Source organism: Neophocaena asiaeorientalis, unplaced genomic scaffold, assembly GCF_003031525.2.
Source record: "Neophocaena asiaeorientalis asiaeorientalis breed wild unplaced genomic scaffold, Neophocaena_asiaeorientalis_V1.1 scaffold43, whole genome shotgun sequence".
NCBI lineage: Eukaryota > Metazoa > Chordata > Mammalia > Artiodactyla > Phocoenidae > Neophocaena > Neophocaena asiaeorientalis.
Window position 1 is genome coordinate 9,551,346 of NW_020173674.1, and position 16,157 is coordinate 9,567,502.

Here is a 16,157-nt window from a genome sequence, read left to right on the forward strand (position 1 = left end):
CAGTACCCCCGCTCCCCTCTTCACCCTGTTTCAGCAGGATACGCCCAACCCAGGGGATACCTCCTGCACGAAGCCCGCACCTTTACCTCCTAAGTGCTCCCCCATCAGCCTGTGTTATCATTCTGTTTCTGTCCCTCCACCCTACCCCCAGACTGTGGAATCCAGGAGGGCAAGACCCACACCTGACTTGTCTGTGTGTTCCCATCACGCCCAGCAACTGGCCCGGCACACAAAGCGCTCAGAATCGTTCGTGGAATGAACGAGTCTGTCCCTTCCCTGTGGTGTCATTCTCAGTGTCACTCTTTAGAGCGACGGCTCTTTGGAGAGCAGCCTCCATGGTTAGAAACAAGCCACAGAGGGCCTGGGCCACGAAGGCTGGGAAAGAGAGTTTCCTGGGAAGGGGGATGACGATTTGGGGGCTACACAGCACCCCTTCCCCTTCTGGTTTACAAAAAGCTTTGCCAGTGGAATCTTTCCTTGAATGAAATCTTTCACGAAATCTCAATGTGCAAAACAGATAAAATAGACAATTCTACGGGTTGGAGTCAGAGCAGGAAGCTTGGGTCTACGCCTAGAACCTCCTCAGAAACCCGAGGACTCCATGGTGACTGGAAAGTAACTGGTGTCTGGGTAAGAGCACAGTCCCAGGTTCAAGTACTGGCTCAGCTCCCTCCTACCTCCGTAGAGCAAGCATCCCACCCCCCAAGCCTCAGTTTACCTATCTGGGCAACGGGGGTGGCCATGCCCGTCAAATAAGGTACTTGTGAGCACTTGGCCTTGGCCGTAAGTGCCCGATGCATTGCTCGCACATACATATACATGACACTGATCCCCATCTCTGGGGTCAGAGCCTTGGTCCTTCCTGGGTTCATTCATCCCCACCCACGCCCCCCGCCCTGGGGGAGGCCGCCCACGCCCCCCGCCCCAGTGAGCAGGAGATGGGGGTCTGTGGGAGAGATGCGGGGTGGCCATTAGGTTTCCCGGCACCAGCTCTCCCCGGGGCGGGGTCTCCTGATACCCGCCCCCTCCTGAACCCAGCCTGGAGGCTGCCCTCCCGCCGACCCCACGTGGGAGGAGGCTGGGCAGTGTAGAGGCTGGCCACTACAGGCCCGGGCGGGGAAGCCAGACCCTGCCCAGGGGGTGGGCAGCCTTTCACCCCATCCGAGCCAGCTCCTTCCCCCCGGGCCGGCCGGGCCTGGCCCGGCTCCCTGGGGAGGTCCCGCATCCCAAGGTTCTCCCCCAGCCCCTCTCAGGCCTGCTCCTCCTCTGAGCCTCAGGAAGGAGTCTCCGGGACCCCCAACACCGTCCTGCGGGGGGCCCTCCTCCCTCCGGCGGGCCCCAGGGGCCAGCCCCCCAGCCCGAGGGGGAAGGCCCCAGCTCCCTTTTTCCCCAGGAGGCATTCCAGAGATGTTTCTGGTAAGATAAACAGAACTCTTGACCCCTCTCTGGGCTGTGGGGAGACGGCTGCCCGTGATCCCTCTGCTCTTGGCCACCTGGGGGCCACTGCACCCCTGAGCACCTCCCCAGCTGAGGTGGGCCCGGCGGCAGCCAGGCCTGTGTCCAGGCTGCAGCCAGCCTCCCCCAGCCGTCCACTTACCGCCGAAGGGCGCGTCCATGATGGCGCAGGCGGGCAGGCGGGTGGCATCCCCGGCAGGGACACTTGCTCAGAGGCAGGGCCAGGCTCCCCACCCGCCCGTGGGGAACAACAGCCAGCGCCGGGGAGTATTTGACCAGCGATAATCTGGGCCTGCTGGGCGGCCGCTGGCCCCCTCCCTCCCGATAAGGCCGCCCCAGCCACTTGCCCAAACCCCAGAGGGGGAGGGCGGTGCCCGCTGGACTCACCATTCACCTGCTGGGGGGAGTAGGCCTCGGAGCCAGAGTCTGGGGGGGAGTCTGGCAGCGTGCTGGGAAGCAAGAGGAAAGGGTGGTTGGGTGGGCAGCCGAGCCCCTGCCTTCCAGCCAGGCAGCTCTTCTGGGGGGTAGGGTCCCGGAGACCCAGGGGCTGGAGGCTTCGAGGTTTCTTCGCAGCCCCCGTTATGGGCATTTCTCTGTACCAGCTACCTTGGGGTGCCTGGCAGGGCCCAGTTGTGGGTGGAGGCCTTGGGCTCTGGCCCAGCATCCCCTCAGACCTACAGGGCACTTGGGAGCGTGTCACCTGTGTCCCTGATGATGGCACAGGGATTCAAGGACTCCCTCTGCAGCCCGAAGGGCCAGGCCAGCTCTTTCCTTCCTGCACCCACAGAAGTCCCACTTCCTGGAAACTCTAGGGGCCGGGCCTGGGAAACTTCAGTGGGTCACCGGGGGTGGGGGGGGTTGCTGCCCTGCCACAGGCAGGTGTAGGCTGGGCAGGGAGCCAGCTCGCCAGGCCTGCACTTATTTTTTTCTTGCAGGTTTTGTTTTATCAGTGGTTTGGGCAAAAGAACAAACTCTACTCTGAGAGGTCAACACGTCCTGCATGAGCCCTGAGTCCGCCCAGAGGGGGCGGCTGCGGCCACTCTCTGAGGGATCTGACTCTTTGGCCGCCCTGGTCCCCACATCTGGAAAGGCTGCCCACCGTCATGCCCAGGCAGCTTCTGAGGCGGCCCAGCTCTTGTGGACACAGCCCTGGGCTGCTTGCAGGGTCCCCCAGCTCCCCTGGACAAGCCACCCCTCACCCAAACCCTGCAGGCCGTGTGAAGATGACAGGAAAAGGTGATGGGGACTCGGTCCTTGCTGCGCCCAGCGGGCTGACCGGGGCCTCTCCAGCTCCGGGTCCACCATCTGCCCCCACTCCCTGTGCTGCCCTGACAGCGGCCTCGAGTAAAGGTCTTTCTCACCCTCCGGCCCCTATCAAATGTGCCAAATCCACAGAACCTCGCGTTCTTCCTCTAACTCCCCACGGTGCACGAGTCCTCGATTTGCTGATTTTGATTAGACTCCCTCCCCCACTAGACCGCAGGAGCCACCATAGGAGGGATGTGCCTGCCTTGTTTACCACCTAGAACAGGGCCTGGCATGGGTGGGGGCAGTGGCCCTGGAGCGGCCCGGGGGCCACAGCGTGTCTGAGTGGTTCTGGACAAGTGCTTTCTCTCTCTAGGAAATGGCCCCAGTGTGCCATCCGAATCTTGCCGTGAGCGGGGTGGGGCTTTACTCGCAGGCTGGCTGGTTTTGGGGTCCCCCAGGAGCTGGTAACTGCGGACAGTCGAGGGGCTCTTGCAGAGGCGTGGAGAACAGTAGCGGGCACCCAGCAGGTGCTTATGATGTGTCAGCTCCCTTCCCTCCCTGCCCTTCGGGGCCTGTGGCTGAGGGACAGCCTCTGCGCCTCAAGCGGCCAGCTGCCCTGCAGCAATGGCTCACCCCTGGCTGGCACCCCAGCTCCCCTCCACGGCCCTCCCCCTGTAAGTCAAGACACACCCACCGTCCCCCCAGTACTTCCTCTGGATTTCCTCCCCTGACTTCCACAGTCACGCAGGGGCGGAAGCATTCGGGGCTCCCTTCACAGCTGGGGTGCCGAGGTTACGGGTTAGCACCCAGAAGGCCGGAAATGGTGGAGCTGGAGACGGAGCCAGGCTGCCTGGCCGGCGTTGTGCTCCCAGCACCCTGTCATCCTTCCACCCAGAGGTGGGGTCACCTGCCCCCTGCCTGAGCCCGGGAACCCAGAACTTTCTCCGAGCCCCTCTGCAGAGCCGAGCAGACCCACGCTCCCCGCCTCTCCCCACGATCATGTGCCTGTGGACTGCCCTGCAGTCCGGCTGGGCTGGTGGCCACCTGGAACCCTGGGTCACAGCCGGGCCCAGGCTGAGCCCTTGGGTCAGGCGCTGACGTGGACTCCTTGGAGAGGAGCCAGGGAGCACGTCGGGGGCCGGTTTGGGTAGGGTCCCAACACCTGCAGCAACTTCAGGTCCCACACCTGCGCCATCGGCCAACTCCCTGAGGCCGTGGGAAACAGCAGCTATAAATGCACGAACGACTGGGTAGGCCTGGTGCAGGGAGGGGTTTGGGTGCCCTGGGTGCCTGCATGCGTGTAGAGGTGCTCCCCTGAATGTAAACAGTCCTGCCTCCAGTCCCACTCCCTCCCCGCCACTCTCCACACAGCTCTCGGGGATGGAGATCTTTCTAGCACTTAGGTCAGCCCTCATCGCTCCCCTGCTCAGAACCCTCCGTGGCTGTCCACTGCCTCAGCACAAAGCCGTGAGCACCTCCTCAGCCTGGCCCTGGTCCCCCAGCCACCTTACCTACCCACAGGGCAGCCCGATGCCCACTGCCCAGCCTTGGCCGGCACCTCCCAGGCCCCCAGTCACTGGTCCCACAGGCCGCCTGGGCCTGGGTCTCTGCATCTTACCCCACCCCCACTGCCCTCACTCACCCGGGGGCATAGGGAGCCTTGGGCTCTGCCTTGATGGGGGGCCCAGAGCCCCCCAGGAAGGGCTTGGGAGCAGCACCCATGCCGTTGTTGTTGTTGCAGTTGAGCGGGGCGCTGTAGTTCGGGGGTGGGAGGGGGCCATGGCGACCCGGGGAGGGTCCGCCCCCGGGGGGGCTCAGGTGGTGGACCCCGCTGGAGCCGGGGATCGCTGGCTGCCCGTGGGGGTAGGAGGCCGCACTGGCTGGAGCAGAGATGTCAGGGAAGCAGCTGCGGAGAAGGGTGGAAGCTCAGCGCCAGCCCAGCACCCCCGCCCCTCCCGGGGGGCTCCCACCTGCAGGGCGGCTTGGACGCTGCAGTGGGCTCAGTGGTTGGGAAAGGAGCAGCTCTCAGAGGCGGGGCCACGTCACCCCTCCCAGGTGGAGGCCAAAGGGGCTGGGGTGCCGCGGGGGCCACTCACAGGTCAGAGGCGTCCTCCTTGCTGATGTACTCCTCCAGGATGCTGGTGTCTATGTTGGAGGGCTCCAGGGCGCCGTTGATGTCGTGGCCTGTGGGGGAGGGGTGGACGTGAGAGATCGGCCCAGCCCGCCAACTCTCCGCAGGCTGGACCCTCCCCATCTGTGCATCCACGTGGAGGGGGAGTCCCTCATCACCCCCCACCTGCCAGCCCTCCGGGAGGTATTGATGGTGCTGCCCTCAGTCCACAAGGCCAGCTGGACTCCGCGAGGAGGGGCGGGGCCCAGAGTGCAGGTCTGGACAGACCGGCCGCTTCCTGCCCCTCCATTCTCCTTTCCAGCTTCGTGACATGAGCAAGTCCCTTCGTCTTTTCTATAAAATGGGGTAACCGTGTCCCCGTCTTGCGGGGTGCTGTGAGGAGCAAACGAGGCGCTTTATTTAGCCGGGTGCCTAGTGGATACCAGCCCCCTCACTGACTCAGACCCAGACTCACTGACTCTGTCCTGCCCTGTCCTCCGGGAGGCGGTTCCAGATGGCCCAGCTGCGGGCAGCCGGGACCAGGAGGCCTGGCGGGGCTGGACCACACATCCTGGGGGGCCCCGTGGGGCTGGGGGAGACTCCTGAACCCCGGGCCCCAGCTGCAGGTGGCGAGGGAGCAGGGGTCGGAGTCAGGAGTGCCCAGCCCACTCTCACTGCGTGTGCCCATCACCCGCACATCGAGGGCTGAGCCCAGAGGAGGAAACAACCCCAGAGAGGTTCAGCGGGGAACGATGGTGGCCTGAGCGCTGCGCCCCTGCCTGGCCTCTCCTGGGCCCTCCCCGCTAGCCCCAGCCCCATTGACGGGAGGGATTCACAGAAAAGGCAGCCCAGTGCTCTTGGGCATCGGCAGTGAAGGAGAGGGGGAGGCGCTGGCCTTTCCCCTCCCGGGGTCACCTTGCAGGGGGAGCTGGAGTGCCGGGTGATAAGGGGGCTGACGTGGGAGATGCGTCAACTCCGATAATGGAGGACGGCCCCACCCACACTGCTGACCTGGGCTGGCCGGCCCCACTGAGGCAGGAGGCACCCCTCCCACAGGCCCCTAGGCCTTGAGTCTGGGGTCTGCGCCTCATGCCCCCTCCCCTGGTGAACCCTGGGAACAGAGCTCAGGTCCAGTAATAAATCCTAGCTCACCTACTCCCTGCTGTGTGACCTTGGGCAGGTCACATACCCTCTCTGAGCCTCAGTCGCCTCAGTAAAATGGGGACATGAACAACTAACACTTTACAGCGTTCTTCTGAGGATGAAACAAGTTAAGGTATATAAAGTGCCCCGAACACAGTGGGTGCTCAGCAAACCGTGGCTGTCCCCACTCCCCAGAGCCCTGGGGTCCCCAGGAACCCCCAGCCCAGGCCCCTCCCTGGCCCTGGCCGGCATTTCAAGAATGCTGAGCCCCGCTTAGGTGATTAATGAGTGGCTAAGCCCTCCTAGGAGTCACGCGCTGCCTGGGACAGGCCCTCCTGCTGGCCCCCACGCTGGACTCACCCAGCCAGGAACAAGGGACACCCACCAAGCACCGCCAATGGCTGCCCAGGGCAAGGGGAGCTTCTCAAGCTGGGAATGACCAGGCTGCATGCCGAGGTTCTAGGACCCCCACCCTGTCCTTCCCTGTTAACCAAAGGTCCCACTTACTGAGCGCCTGCTGTGTGCCAGACACTTTCAGAGCCAAGTACGTTAATAATCACAGGAGTTTATTATATGTAAGGCATCCTGCAGGCTCTTCCTGTGCACTGTGACATAATTCTCCCAACCTATCACGGTGACGATGACAGCGGCTCACACTGACTGAGTGCCTGCCGGGCCCCAGCACCATCCTAAGTGCTTTACGGGTTCACCTCCCAATCGCCCCTGCAGACTTGGTGTTTGTTATTAGCATCATCCCCTTTGTTCAGAGGAGTCAAGCCTCTTGCCCAAGGCAGCCCAGCAAGGAGAAGCCAAACTCAAGTGCAGGGGCCTGACTCCAAGAGGGAAAGTGTAGTTGGTGGTCGCTGAGGCTTCCCAGCCATGCTGGGCTGCCCCACCGGATGACGGGGAGCGGGTGGTCCTGAGGGAGGACCAGGCACAGGAGGTGGGGAGGGAGGGGGTGCTGGAGCGTCACTCCCACCTTGGCTGCTGAAGCCGCGGGGTTTTGAGACTGAACTTGGAATCCACAGTGAATGATGGGGTGACAGAGTCCTGGTGCTGCTATTTATAACAGGCCAGGCCCCCTCCTCCCCCTCCCCCGGCCAGGAGCAACTCCTAATCACCCCTAATCCTCCTGCCCCCCCTCCCCCGGGGTGGGGGGTGCCTCCAACAGAGGCATCTTGGGAGACCCTAACGAGAACCAGATGTGGTTTGGGGGGAGGAGAGACCCTCGGTGCCAGGGGCCGGGCGGACGGGAGGATGGAGGAGGGAGGGGGGAGCCGCTGGGGCAGGGTGGGGGGGGGCCAATGGGTGGGAGAGAAGTATGAGGTTTGGGGGGTTGGTGGGCCTCCTGAGGACCACTGACTCCACACCTCCTCTTTCTCTGAGAGTCCTCGCCGCCTGTCCCAAAGGGTCCAGCCACCCAGGAGATGCCCCCCGCCTATCCCATGAACCACACTGGAGATCTCTAACCCAACGTTCCAGCAGGACAGGGTGGAGTGGCTCCTTGACTCCTGAGGCTGGGGCAGAGCCTCCAGGAACCCAGGAGAAAGGCATGGCCCCCTCCCCCACTGCTCCCCAAAGAACCCTGGAACATCCTGGAACACCGCTGAGCGGCAGGTACAGTCAGGAAGGAAGCTGAGAGTCTCACGCTGATCCTCAAGACCTCCCTGGGAGCTGGGGAGGCTGCCCAAGGTCCCACAGCCTGAAGGTGGCACCACCAGGTCACAGACCAGCATCCCCGCCCTCCCCTCCCCAGACCCTTCGATTTCCCATCGCTCGGGATAACCAGAACCCTCGTCCGTCCGAGGCCTGCCCCCGTGGCCGCTCCTGCCCCAGTGCCCCTCCCTGCAACTCTCCACAGTCCAGCCCCCGCCTCATTCCATCCTGGGACAAACACCCCCTTGCACATCAGGGCCTTTGCACATGCTGTTCCCTCATGCCGTTCCCATTCCTTGTGACTCTATAGGTTTGGGCTTAAATGTAAGTTCCTCGGAGAGACCATGTCTGACTCCCCCATTCTCCTGAGCGGCCTCCCTTCTACTCTCTCATCAGGCTCTTTGCTCTCCCGCCCAGCACACACCTCGGGGGAAGAATCAGTCCTCTGCCCACCCACTGCTCGGAGCACACACTCACCGAGCGGTCACTCTGCCCAGCCATGCCACACACTTTATATGGCTCGTATTTAATTCCCGTAACAACCCTACGGGGTAGGTGGTTTTCTTGTTCCCTCTTTCACAGATGAGGAAGCTGCCGCTCAGAAAGGATAAACGCCTTTCCCATAGCTTAGAGGTGTGGCAGCTGGGCCGTGAGTCCTGCCCCGTTTTGTCTCTCAGCGGCGTAAGCAAGCATCTAAGCACACCGCAGGCACACGATGAATGTTCATGGGATGCATGAGCAAAGTGGCAAGCGGGGCACTGGGACCAGGCCTGCCCGAGTCTGGGCACCTCCGCCCGGCCGTGCTGTGGTCAGGGTTCAGGGCTAGACAGGGCCCCTCCAGGCACCGCCCCTGCCCTGCTGAGCTATGCACCCCAGCTGCTCCTCATTAATTAGGCCCTTTATTACCTGCTTTTAACAGGAGCCAGACACTGCTCCTTCCCAGGCAGGCGGGATCGGGGCTGTGGGAAGGAAGCCCCTCCCCTCCTGTCTCCTCCTCCCTTTAAGGCCACCCAGCTAGGCAGAAGAGGAACCGAGGCGACACAAGCCAGGTGCGGGATGAGGGCGGACGGGGGCCCAGGTGGTCCTCCACCCTGGACCCTTCCCTTCCTGCCCCCTCGTGCTCATGCCCCCCCCCCACCAGCTGTGGCCACTGGCTGAGTCTCGGCCATTGTCCCGGGGAACGGGGGAGGGTGGGGACCCGGCACAGTGGGAGGCTTGTGCCCTGCCCACACCCTCCCCCTCAACCGTCAATGAGGCACTTGTCAATTCATGCCCCAAACATGGCGGAAATCCCGTCGGCCACGTGGCTGTGGGCAGGGCAGGCCATGGCCTAAGGATGCCGGCCAGGCCTAGCTGATCTGAACCTGGGGCTAACAGGACACAGGTCTGCCCCCCTGCTGTTGAGCGTCCACTCCAGGCATCTGAATCTGAGGGGCATCCTGCCTCCAGGCAATGGCTGGGCCAGGGTAGCAGTGGTCAGGGGACTGCCCACCTTGGCATCCCCATAATGCCCTAAGGGACCCCTGGGGTCAAAGAGGCCTGGTTGCTAACGCGGGTCCCCCTTCATTGCTGCGCGACCCTCGGCAAGTGACCTGACCTCCCTGTGCCTCAGTTCCCTTCCCTCTCAAGTGAAGGAGATCCCTGCATCACGGGGTGGTCGTGAGTCATCAGTGAGACGGTGGGAAAGCTCCTCACTCCTAGAAGGCCATTCCTCACATTGCTCTGTTTCCATCTCTCGGGCTCCCATCTCCTCTCCTGCCCGAGCACAGCCTGTGCCATGCTGTTATTCTGGCACACGCACGGCACAGTCCAGCCTCCAGGACTTGGCTCTAGCCATCCCCTCTCCAGCGGGTAAGCCTTCTGTGACTGCCTGCCTACCCTGGCAGTCCCTCCTCGATCACCCCAGTCACAGAGGGCCCCCAGTGCTGCGGCTCATTGCCCCATATTGACTGAGCTGACCAACATGCACCTAACTAGCTCACACTGGGACAGGGCACAGAGGGCTCTCACCTCCCTTCGTGTGGACTTTCTATCTTTAGTAATCGATTAATGTGACAACTACTTCAGGCTTCAAATTGGGACCAGAGCCTTCTCACTCAAAATGCCTTCAGGCCAAATGCTCGATTCTGCAAGCTATGCTTTGCATCTCTGCATCAAATCCCCAGTCATCTTGGGGCTGAGTGACAAGGATGTAGCTCTGGAGTCATTGCCATCAGGTCCTTAAATCTGATCCACAGTTGTCTTTGTTCCCTCTCAACTTCTTGCCAAAAATGCGGTAGAGCCCTGCCTCCTGCCTGCGGAGACCCAGATCCTCCAGGGGACCTGAACTCTTTAGCCACCCCTGGGCTATAGCTATGTCCTCCCCTAGTCCCCACACAGGTCCACACAAGGCTGAACTCACAGCCCGAAGATGCTCCGAAGCCAGGTCCAACAGACCTGGCCCAGCAGTTGTGGCCTCTTCTTAGGGAACCCACATTGGTCCCTAGGGATCTCCACTTTGCTCTGGGGGCCCCCAGCCCTCTCCCACAGGGACTAGGCCAGGCAGGCTGGGGAAGGCCCCTCCCCACAGAGGCAGAGTAGAGACCCTGCAGCTTGGGGCGGGAGCAGGTCTCTACCAGGGTTACCCATGCCCACCTGTGTTCATACACCAGCATGCCCAACAGGCGTGTGCATACACAAGGGCACACTCCCAGGCATGTATCCACCGGCACGCCCATGATCGTGTACATCCGAACACACACGTATACAGAGGCACACCCCCCGCACACTGACACACACATGTGCACACACCGGCATGCTCCAAGTGTGCCCATTCATTCACTCACACAGTGATTTACTGAGCATCGACTGTCTGTCAGGCACCATTCTAGGCTCTGGAGATAAAGCAGTAAACAGACAAAACCTACTACCTACATGGAGCTGACACTCCGGAAGCAGAGTCCGATGACAAGCCAGGTGGGCAAGATCCACAGCATTTCAGAAGGTGACAAATGCTACGGAGACAATAAAGCAGGGAGAGGGGCTGGGGTGCTAGGAGGGTGGGGAAGAGTTGCAATTCTAAACAGGGTAGCAGGGAGGGCTTTACTGAGCAAAGATACGAAGGAGGTGAGCCACATGGACATCTGGGAAGCGCATTCCAGGCAGTGGGGAGGCACTGCAAAGGCCCTGAGGCATGTTCACATCTCAGCACACCTCACAGACTTCTACATTTGTGGCTACCAGTGCTCACTGACCCAATGGCAGGCCCAGGCCAACGTACCTCCCCATCAGCTCCAGGTGGAGCCAGTCCAGCTGAGCAAACTCGGTGTCACAGACCCCAAACTCCACCACCAAAGGCAGCCCCCTCCAAGTTAGCAAAGCAGGGGATGGGGACTGCCCCCCACCCCCCGCCAAGGCCACAGACCCCAGGAGGGAGAACCATGGGGGGAAAAGATAGCACAGGGGACTGAGATGATGAAGAGGGGAGTGAGGGAGGGTCCCAAACCCATCAGAGAGACAGAGGCTGCGGTTGTGCATTGCGGGGCTGGAGGGATCTAGGTCAGATGGTGGGAAAACTTTCGCACTGATGCAGCCTGGAGTCAGGGGGAGGCCAGGAAGCCCTGAAGCCCCCTGTGCATAGTCCAGGCCAGTGGGGGCTCAGGACCCAACTTCCTTCCCTCCCACTCCAGGCCTTGGGGGGTCTCACTGCTTATGTCACACAACCTAGATCATCTGAGTGAGGGCTCTGAGGCCCAGAGAGGTCAAGGGGCTGGACGGCAGTCACCCAGCACAGCCATCACTGGTGGGTCAGGACCCTCAGCACGCAAGGAGGAGAGGCTTCCTCCCGCCCCACTCCAAGCTAGCACCCAACTGTGACGGGTCAGGGGACCCGGGATCCCAGCCCAGCTCTGCTGTGGCCGCCCTGAGTGAGCCTGACCCATCGCCTTCCCCTCCTGCCTCAGCAGCCCCCTCTCGGAAGTGAGTGGGCACCACCCACACTTCCACGGAGGCCCAGGACTCCTGGGAGACACCACATGCGAAAACCTCCGGCCCGGGTGTGGCAGGCAAAGACAAAGGACAGTCCAGACCCTTCCCCCTGCCACCTGCCCAAGGGCCAGAGTTCCAAGTTCCGAATCTCTGGGGTAGAGGGCGGGGCAGGCCCAGCTGGAGCAGGCATCAAGACCAGGCAGGGCCAGACCTGTCATGGAGCAGAGCTCCGGAGTACAGAGTGTGCTCATCCCTGGAATAAGTAGCCCAGAGAGGGTGAGGGGCTTTCCCAAGGCACACAGCGCCAGCCACAGGCCCCAGCCCAAGCTTGGGGGCACTGACCTACCCATGGACCAATAAATCCTCCAAGTGGGGAGCATAATACCTGTTGTAAGCCTCCCAGGGGAGAATAATCACAATCCAGGCTGACATTCATGGAGTGGAACCGTGCCAGGCACTGCATGAGGCCCTGCTCAAGCCCCTTTTACCTAACCCCCATGGAAACCCTGAGAGGCAGGTACTCCTACTGCAACTGTATTCCCATTCTACAGATGCGAAAATGGAGGCACAAAGAGGTGCAGTGATAGGCCCAGGAGAAGGACCGTGGGTAAGCGGCAGAGCTAGGGACCGACCTTCAGCCCACCCCAGGGAGTGCACATGACCAACACAGACCCGAGGGGCTGCCCGACACGGTGGCAGCAGGGGCTGGAGACGGAGGTGAGAGGGGAGGCCCCCCATACACACACTCAGGCTGTGAGGAAAAATGAGGCCCAGAGGAGGGGGCCGTGAGGAGGAAGAAGGTGGGAAAAAAGGGCAGGCAGCCTGGGTGGGGCGGGGCCATCCCTGGTTAATAATTTAGTTAATGATTTCTTCTCCCCGTCCTTATCGAGTGGGCAAAGTCCAAGGGTAGCAGCCAATCAGCAGCCCTGCCGGGCTGTTACCCAGCAGCCTCTGCTACCAGGGCTCCGCAGTCCTGTAGGCCCTTGGGAGTCAGGGAGCAGGGGCCAGGCCCCCAGGAGGAGGCCGTTCTGCCCAGAGCAGCCTGTCTTTCCCCCAGACACCCTGCTTGGCTCTGCCTAAGACCCCCAGGGGTACTCTGCCCAGGCCCCCAGACTCAGGAGAGGCCCTGAGGCCAGCACGTCGGAAGCGGCCGGCTCCGGTGGCTCCGCTCCCCTGTACCGAGCCAGGCCCTCACAGAGAGTCAGCTTCCTGGGGTGCGCCCCCCCACCCCGCCTCTGTTCACACAGTCATTGTTGCTTCCATTCCTTGGGAACATTTCCTGCCCCCCTCCCACCCCGTGTGGCCCTGCGCTGTGTGTTGGGGACAGGGCGATGAGTCAGACCCCTGGCTACCACTTCCCCTCCAGCTGGAGTCAGGACCTTGGGAGGTGGGGCTGGGACAGGAGTCCTCCGGGGAGGCTCTGGGTGGACCCAAGAGGCACTCCGTCTCATCTCCTTGAGAGTCAGGGGTCTGGCGGTCTCCCCCATCCACCTACTCCCTGGTCGCACTGCAGACAGACAGGCGGACACAAGGCACAGTGCCATCCCATCATACACCGCGCCTCAGCCCCAGATTCCTGTCCAGGGTGGTCTCCTCCTGGGGCCTCCTCCTGCCCTCTGGAGGCAGAGATGCTGGTCCCCATAGGAAGGCCACCCTCCCTCCCCCAAAGCCCTGGAGGCAGAGGGGTGTTCTGAGGCCTGGGTGTCAGCCCTGGCTCACGCTGGCTAACTCCCTTCTCTCAGAGCCGCAGTCTTAGGCCCTGGGAAAGGGGGCCAACGCCACCGCTCCCCTCCCACATCCCGGAGCTGGGAAAGGGTGGCTTTCAAACCAGGATCTGGAGTCTGGGGTCTGTGAGGAGCCCATCCGCCCCGTGTCCAGTGTATATGTCCTATTCGGAGGCCAGGAGTTTGTCTTTGCTTGGTGGCTAAAAAGAATCACATTGGAAGTCCCTGGTCTGGTCCCGTGCACCTGCCTACCCGAGGAGGGGATGTGAGGCCAGAGAAACAAAGTCACCAGGCCAAGGCGCCCATCAGGTACCCGGCTCCCACCTCCAGCCCTGGAGGGGCTCTAGAGGCCAAGGGAGGTACCCCAACCTCTCGGTGGCCCTTCCAGCCCAGCTCCCCTCAGTGGCTTCCTCCACATCCACCGGCTTACCGAGTGCCGATCGCTGCTCACTCGTGCCCCGTGTGCCCCCGGAGCCAGGGGCCAGCACCCTCCCCCTTCTAAAACGTCCCTCTTCCCCAGGGCTGGAGGACAAGGCTCAGCCGCGGGCATCATCAGGACCTGCTCTGCCCACCCACTCCTGTCTTGCAGGTGAGGAGAAGGGGCCCAGCGAGGGCAAGAGCTCTGCACAGGGTCACGCAGCTCTCAGTGGCCAAGTCTGCACCGGAACCTCTCAAGTCCTATAGGGATCCTCTGATGCTGCCTTGCCCTGTCCCTGACGGGCTCTGAGAGTCCAAGGCCCCAGCCGGTCAAGGTGATGAGGGGAACACCTGCCACTGTGCCCCGGTTACCTGCTGGGAGCCAGTGCATCCTGCCCGGAGGGTCCCCTCTCTGCAGGCCCTGTGCCCGCCGATCTGGGCGGCCGCAGCCTCCCTCTAGGGGATTAGCCGGGCAGTCACGGGGGCCCGGCTGTACCAGCCTCGAGGGGGCCGCCCTGTCCCAGCCTCCCACCTGAGGCCCAAAGCGCCTTAGCTTCCAGCCCACCAGCCTGAGGCAGGGTACAGCCAGGCCCACCGCACAGGACCAGGCAGGACCCAGGGCATATGCTTGGTGTGCCTGGAGAGTGGGCCACGTCACACGAGGGGCCTGGGCACGCCCTGCCCCCTTCAGCCAAGCCCTTTCCCACCTCCAAGTCCAGAGCTGAAAGCACAGACCCTGCCCCCCATCCCCACTGTCCTGGGGAGTGACCAAGGCCAAGTGGGACCCAGGATGAGCGCTCAGGTGTCCCCAGCCCCAAGTGCGAAGCACCCTCCTCCTGGGAAATACCTCCACATGCGCAAAAGCACCGCTGCACTTCCACACTTCCACTCGTCAGCGCACTCAGCAGCGCCCCCGCCCAGGGGCGCCCTAAGAACCCCACTACGTCCCCCACGTGCCGCTGCCCACCGCATTCCCGGCCAGGCCTTCCCCACCAAGTGGCCCCCGGAGACCCCAGCCCTCAGCGCCCGCCCCACCTTCCCCCCATCTCAGGCTCTGGGAGCACTTCTCCAGCCCCTGGCTCCCTCCACAGACATTCTTGAGTCTGCTCTTATTTCTCTGGAGGGAGAGGGGGCCTGGTCCGTGAGTCATCTGGGATGTCCGGCGGGCTCTGGGCACCCCCAAAATAGTGGCCCCCAAGCAAGGACTAGTGTCCCCTTCCTACCTCCCCAGAGCCCCCAGCCCCCATAAGGCCCCTCAAGGCTCTTAAAGGAGGAAAAGGATCTGGGGAGAACAAGAGCCCCTGGGACTGACGGGGAAACACCTAGGACCCTCAAATGGCCCAACTACCTGAGGATCTAAGTCAAAGAAAGGCCTTCCTTGCTCCCTCATGGGACTCCAAAGGGCTCTGGGCGCTGGGCTTGAAACATGGGCCCTAATTCCCCGCCCTGTGGCCCAACAGCTGTAGCCCAATGTGCCCCGTGGGCCACCGCGCCTCGCCATGCGCAGGTTCACACTAATGGAAGGTTCTGGATCATTGAGTTTTGGGTTCTGAAGGCACTGAGGTGCTGGAGATGGACTTAGGGACTAGGGGGCGGGTGGGGGCAGAGGCTGGGCTCCCGAGGTTGGTGGAGAGGGACACAAGAGCACCCGGAGGGTCTGAGAAGCTGGGAGAGTCAGCCTGCACCTCTGCACCCCCTCCCACACTCTGTCTCATCCCTCCTGAACCCAGAACCCAAGAGGGGGACAGCCTCAAGGGGCAGAGATTACTCAGGAAAGGGGAGTGGGGAGATGTAGGAGCAGACCCCCAAAACCACTGGCCAGGAGAGGGGAGAGGGTAGAAGAAAATATTGTAGGGTGTGTGTAGATCCCAGCCCTGGGGAGGGTCCTATCAGGGTGAGGGGATGAGGTCACTCCTGGGATGGGGGCACAGCCAGAGGAGGCATAGCTCCAGGGACAGGTGTGAGCGAAACAGCCCCGAGGAGCCACACAGAGCTGGCAGGATGCAGTTCACAGCTTTGGGAGGGTCTCGGAGTGCGGAGGTGGCTAACGGGGGGATGCCAACTTCACGAAGGTTCCAGAACCAACGAGAGTATTCCAGGGTGGGAGGTGGGGAAATCCAGCCCACAGAGGAATGCTGGGGAGGGGTTCCCAGCCCTAAGTAGGGGAGAGATAGCCGCTTCAAGGGGAAGTTCAGCCGTGGGGGGGGAGCAGCCTTGTGGAAGGTGGGTGACAGTCTTGAAGGGGGTCCCTGTCTCAGGGAAGCACTGGTGGGGAGGCGCTGGGGGCGGGAGTCAGGCTGGGAGTAGGGTGCCAACCTGAAAGGCACACAGGGTGCCTGAGTCTCTAGGCGGGGGTCCCAGGCTCTGGGAGGCATGCTGGGGGCCCCAGCCTGGATGGGGTCCCAGGGAAGCACAGTAGAGGGTCCCGGCGTCGGGAA

At 62.5% G+C, this 16,157-nt stretch overlaps 1 protein-coding gene across 1 annotated transcript in view; it reads right to left on the reverse strand.

Moving 5' to 3' along the window:
• The window catches only part of MYRF (myelin regulatory factor), a 32,077-nt gene that overhangs the window by 15,406 nt on the left and 514 nt on the right, over positions 1-16,157 (reverse strand). The window contains exon 2 of the mRNA XM_024749088.1: positions 4,800-4,887. Coding sequence (XP_024604856.1) covers positions 4,800-4,887 — 88 coding nt within the window. The remainder of the gene's footprint in view (positions 1-4,799; positions 4,888-16,157) is intronic.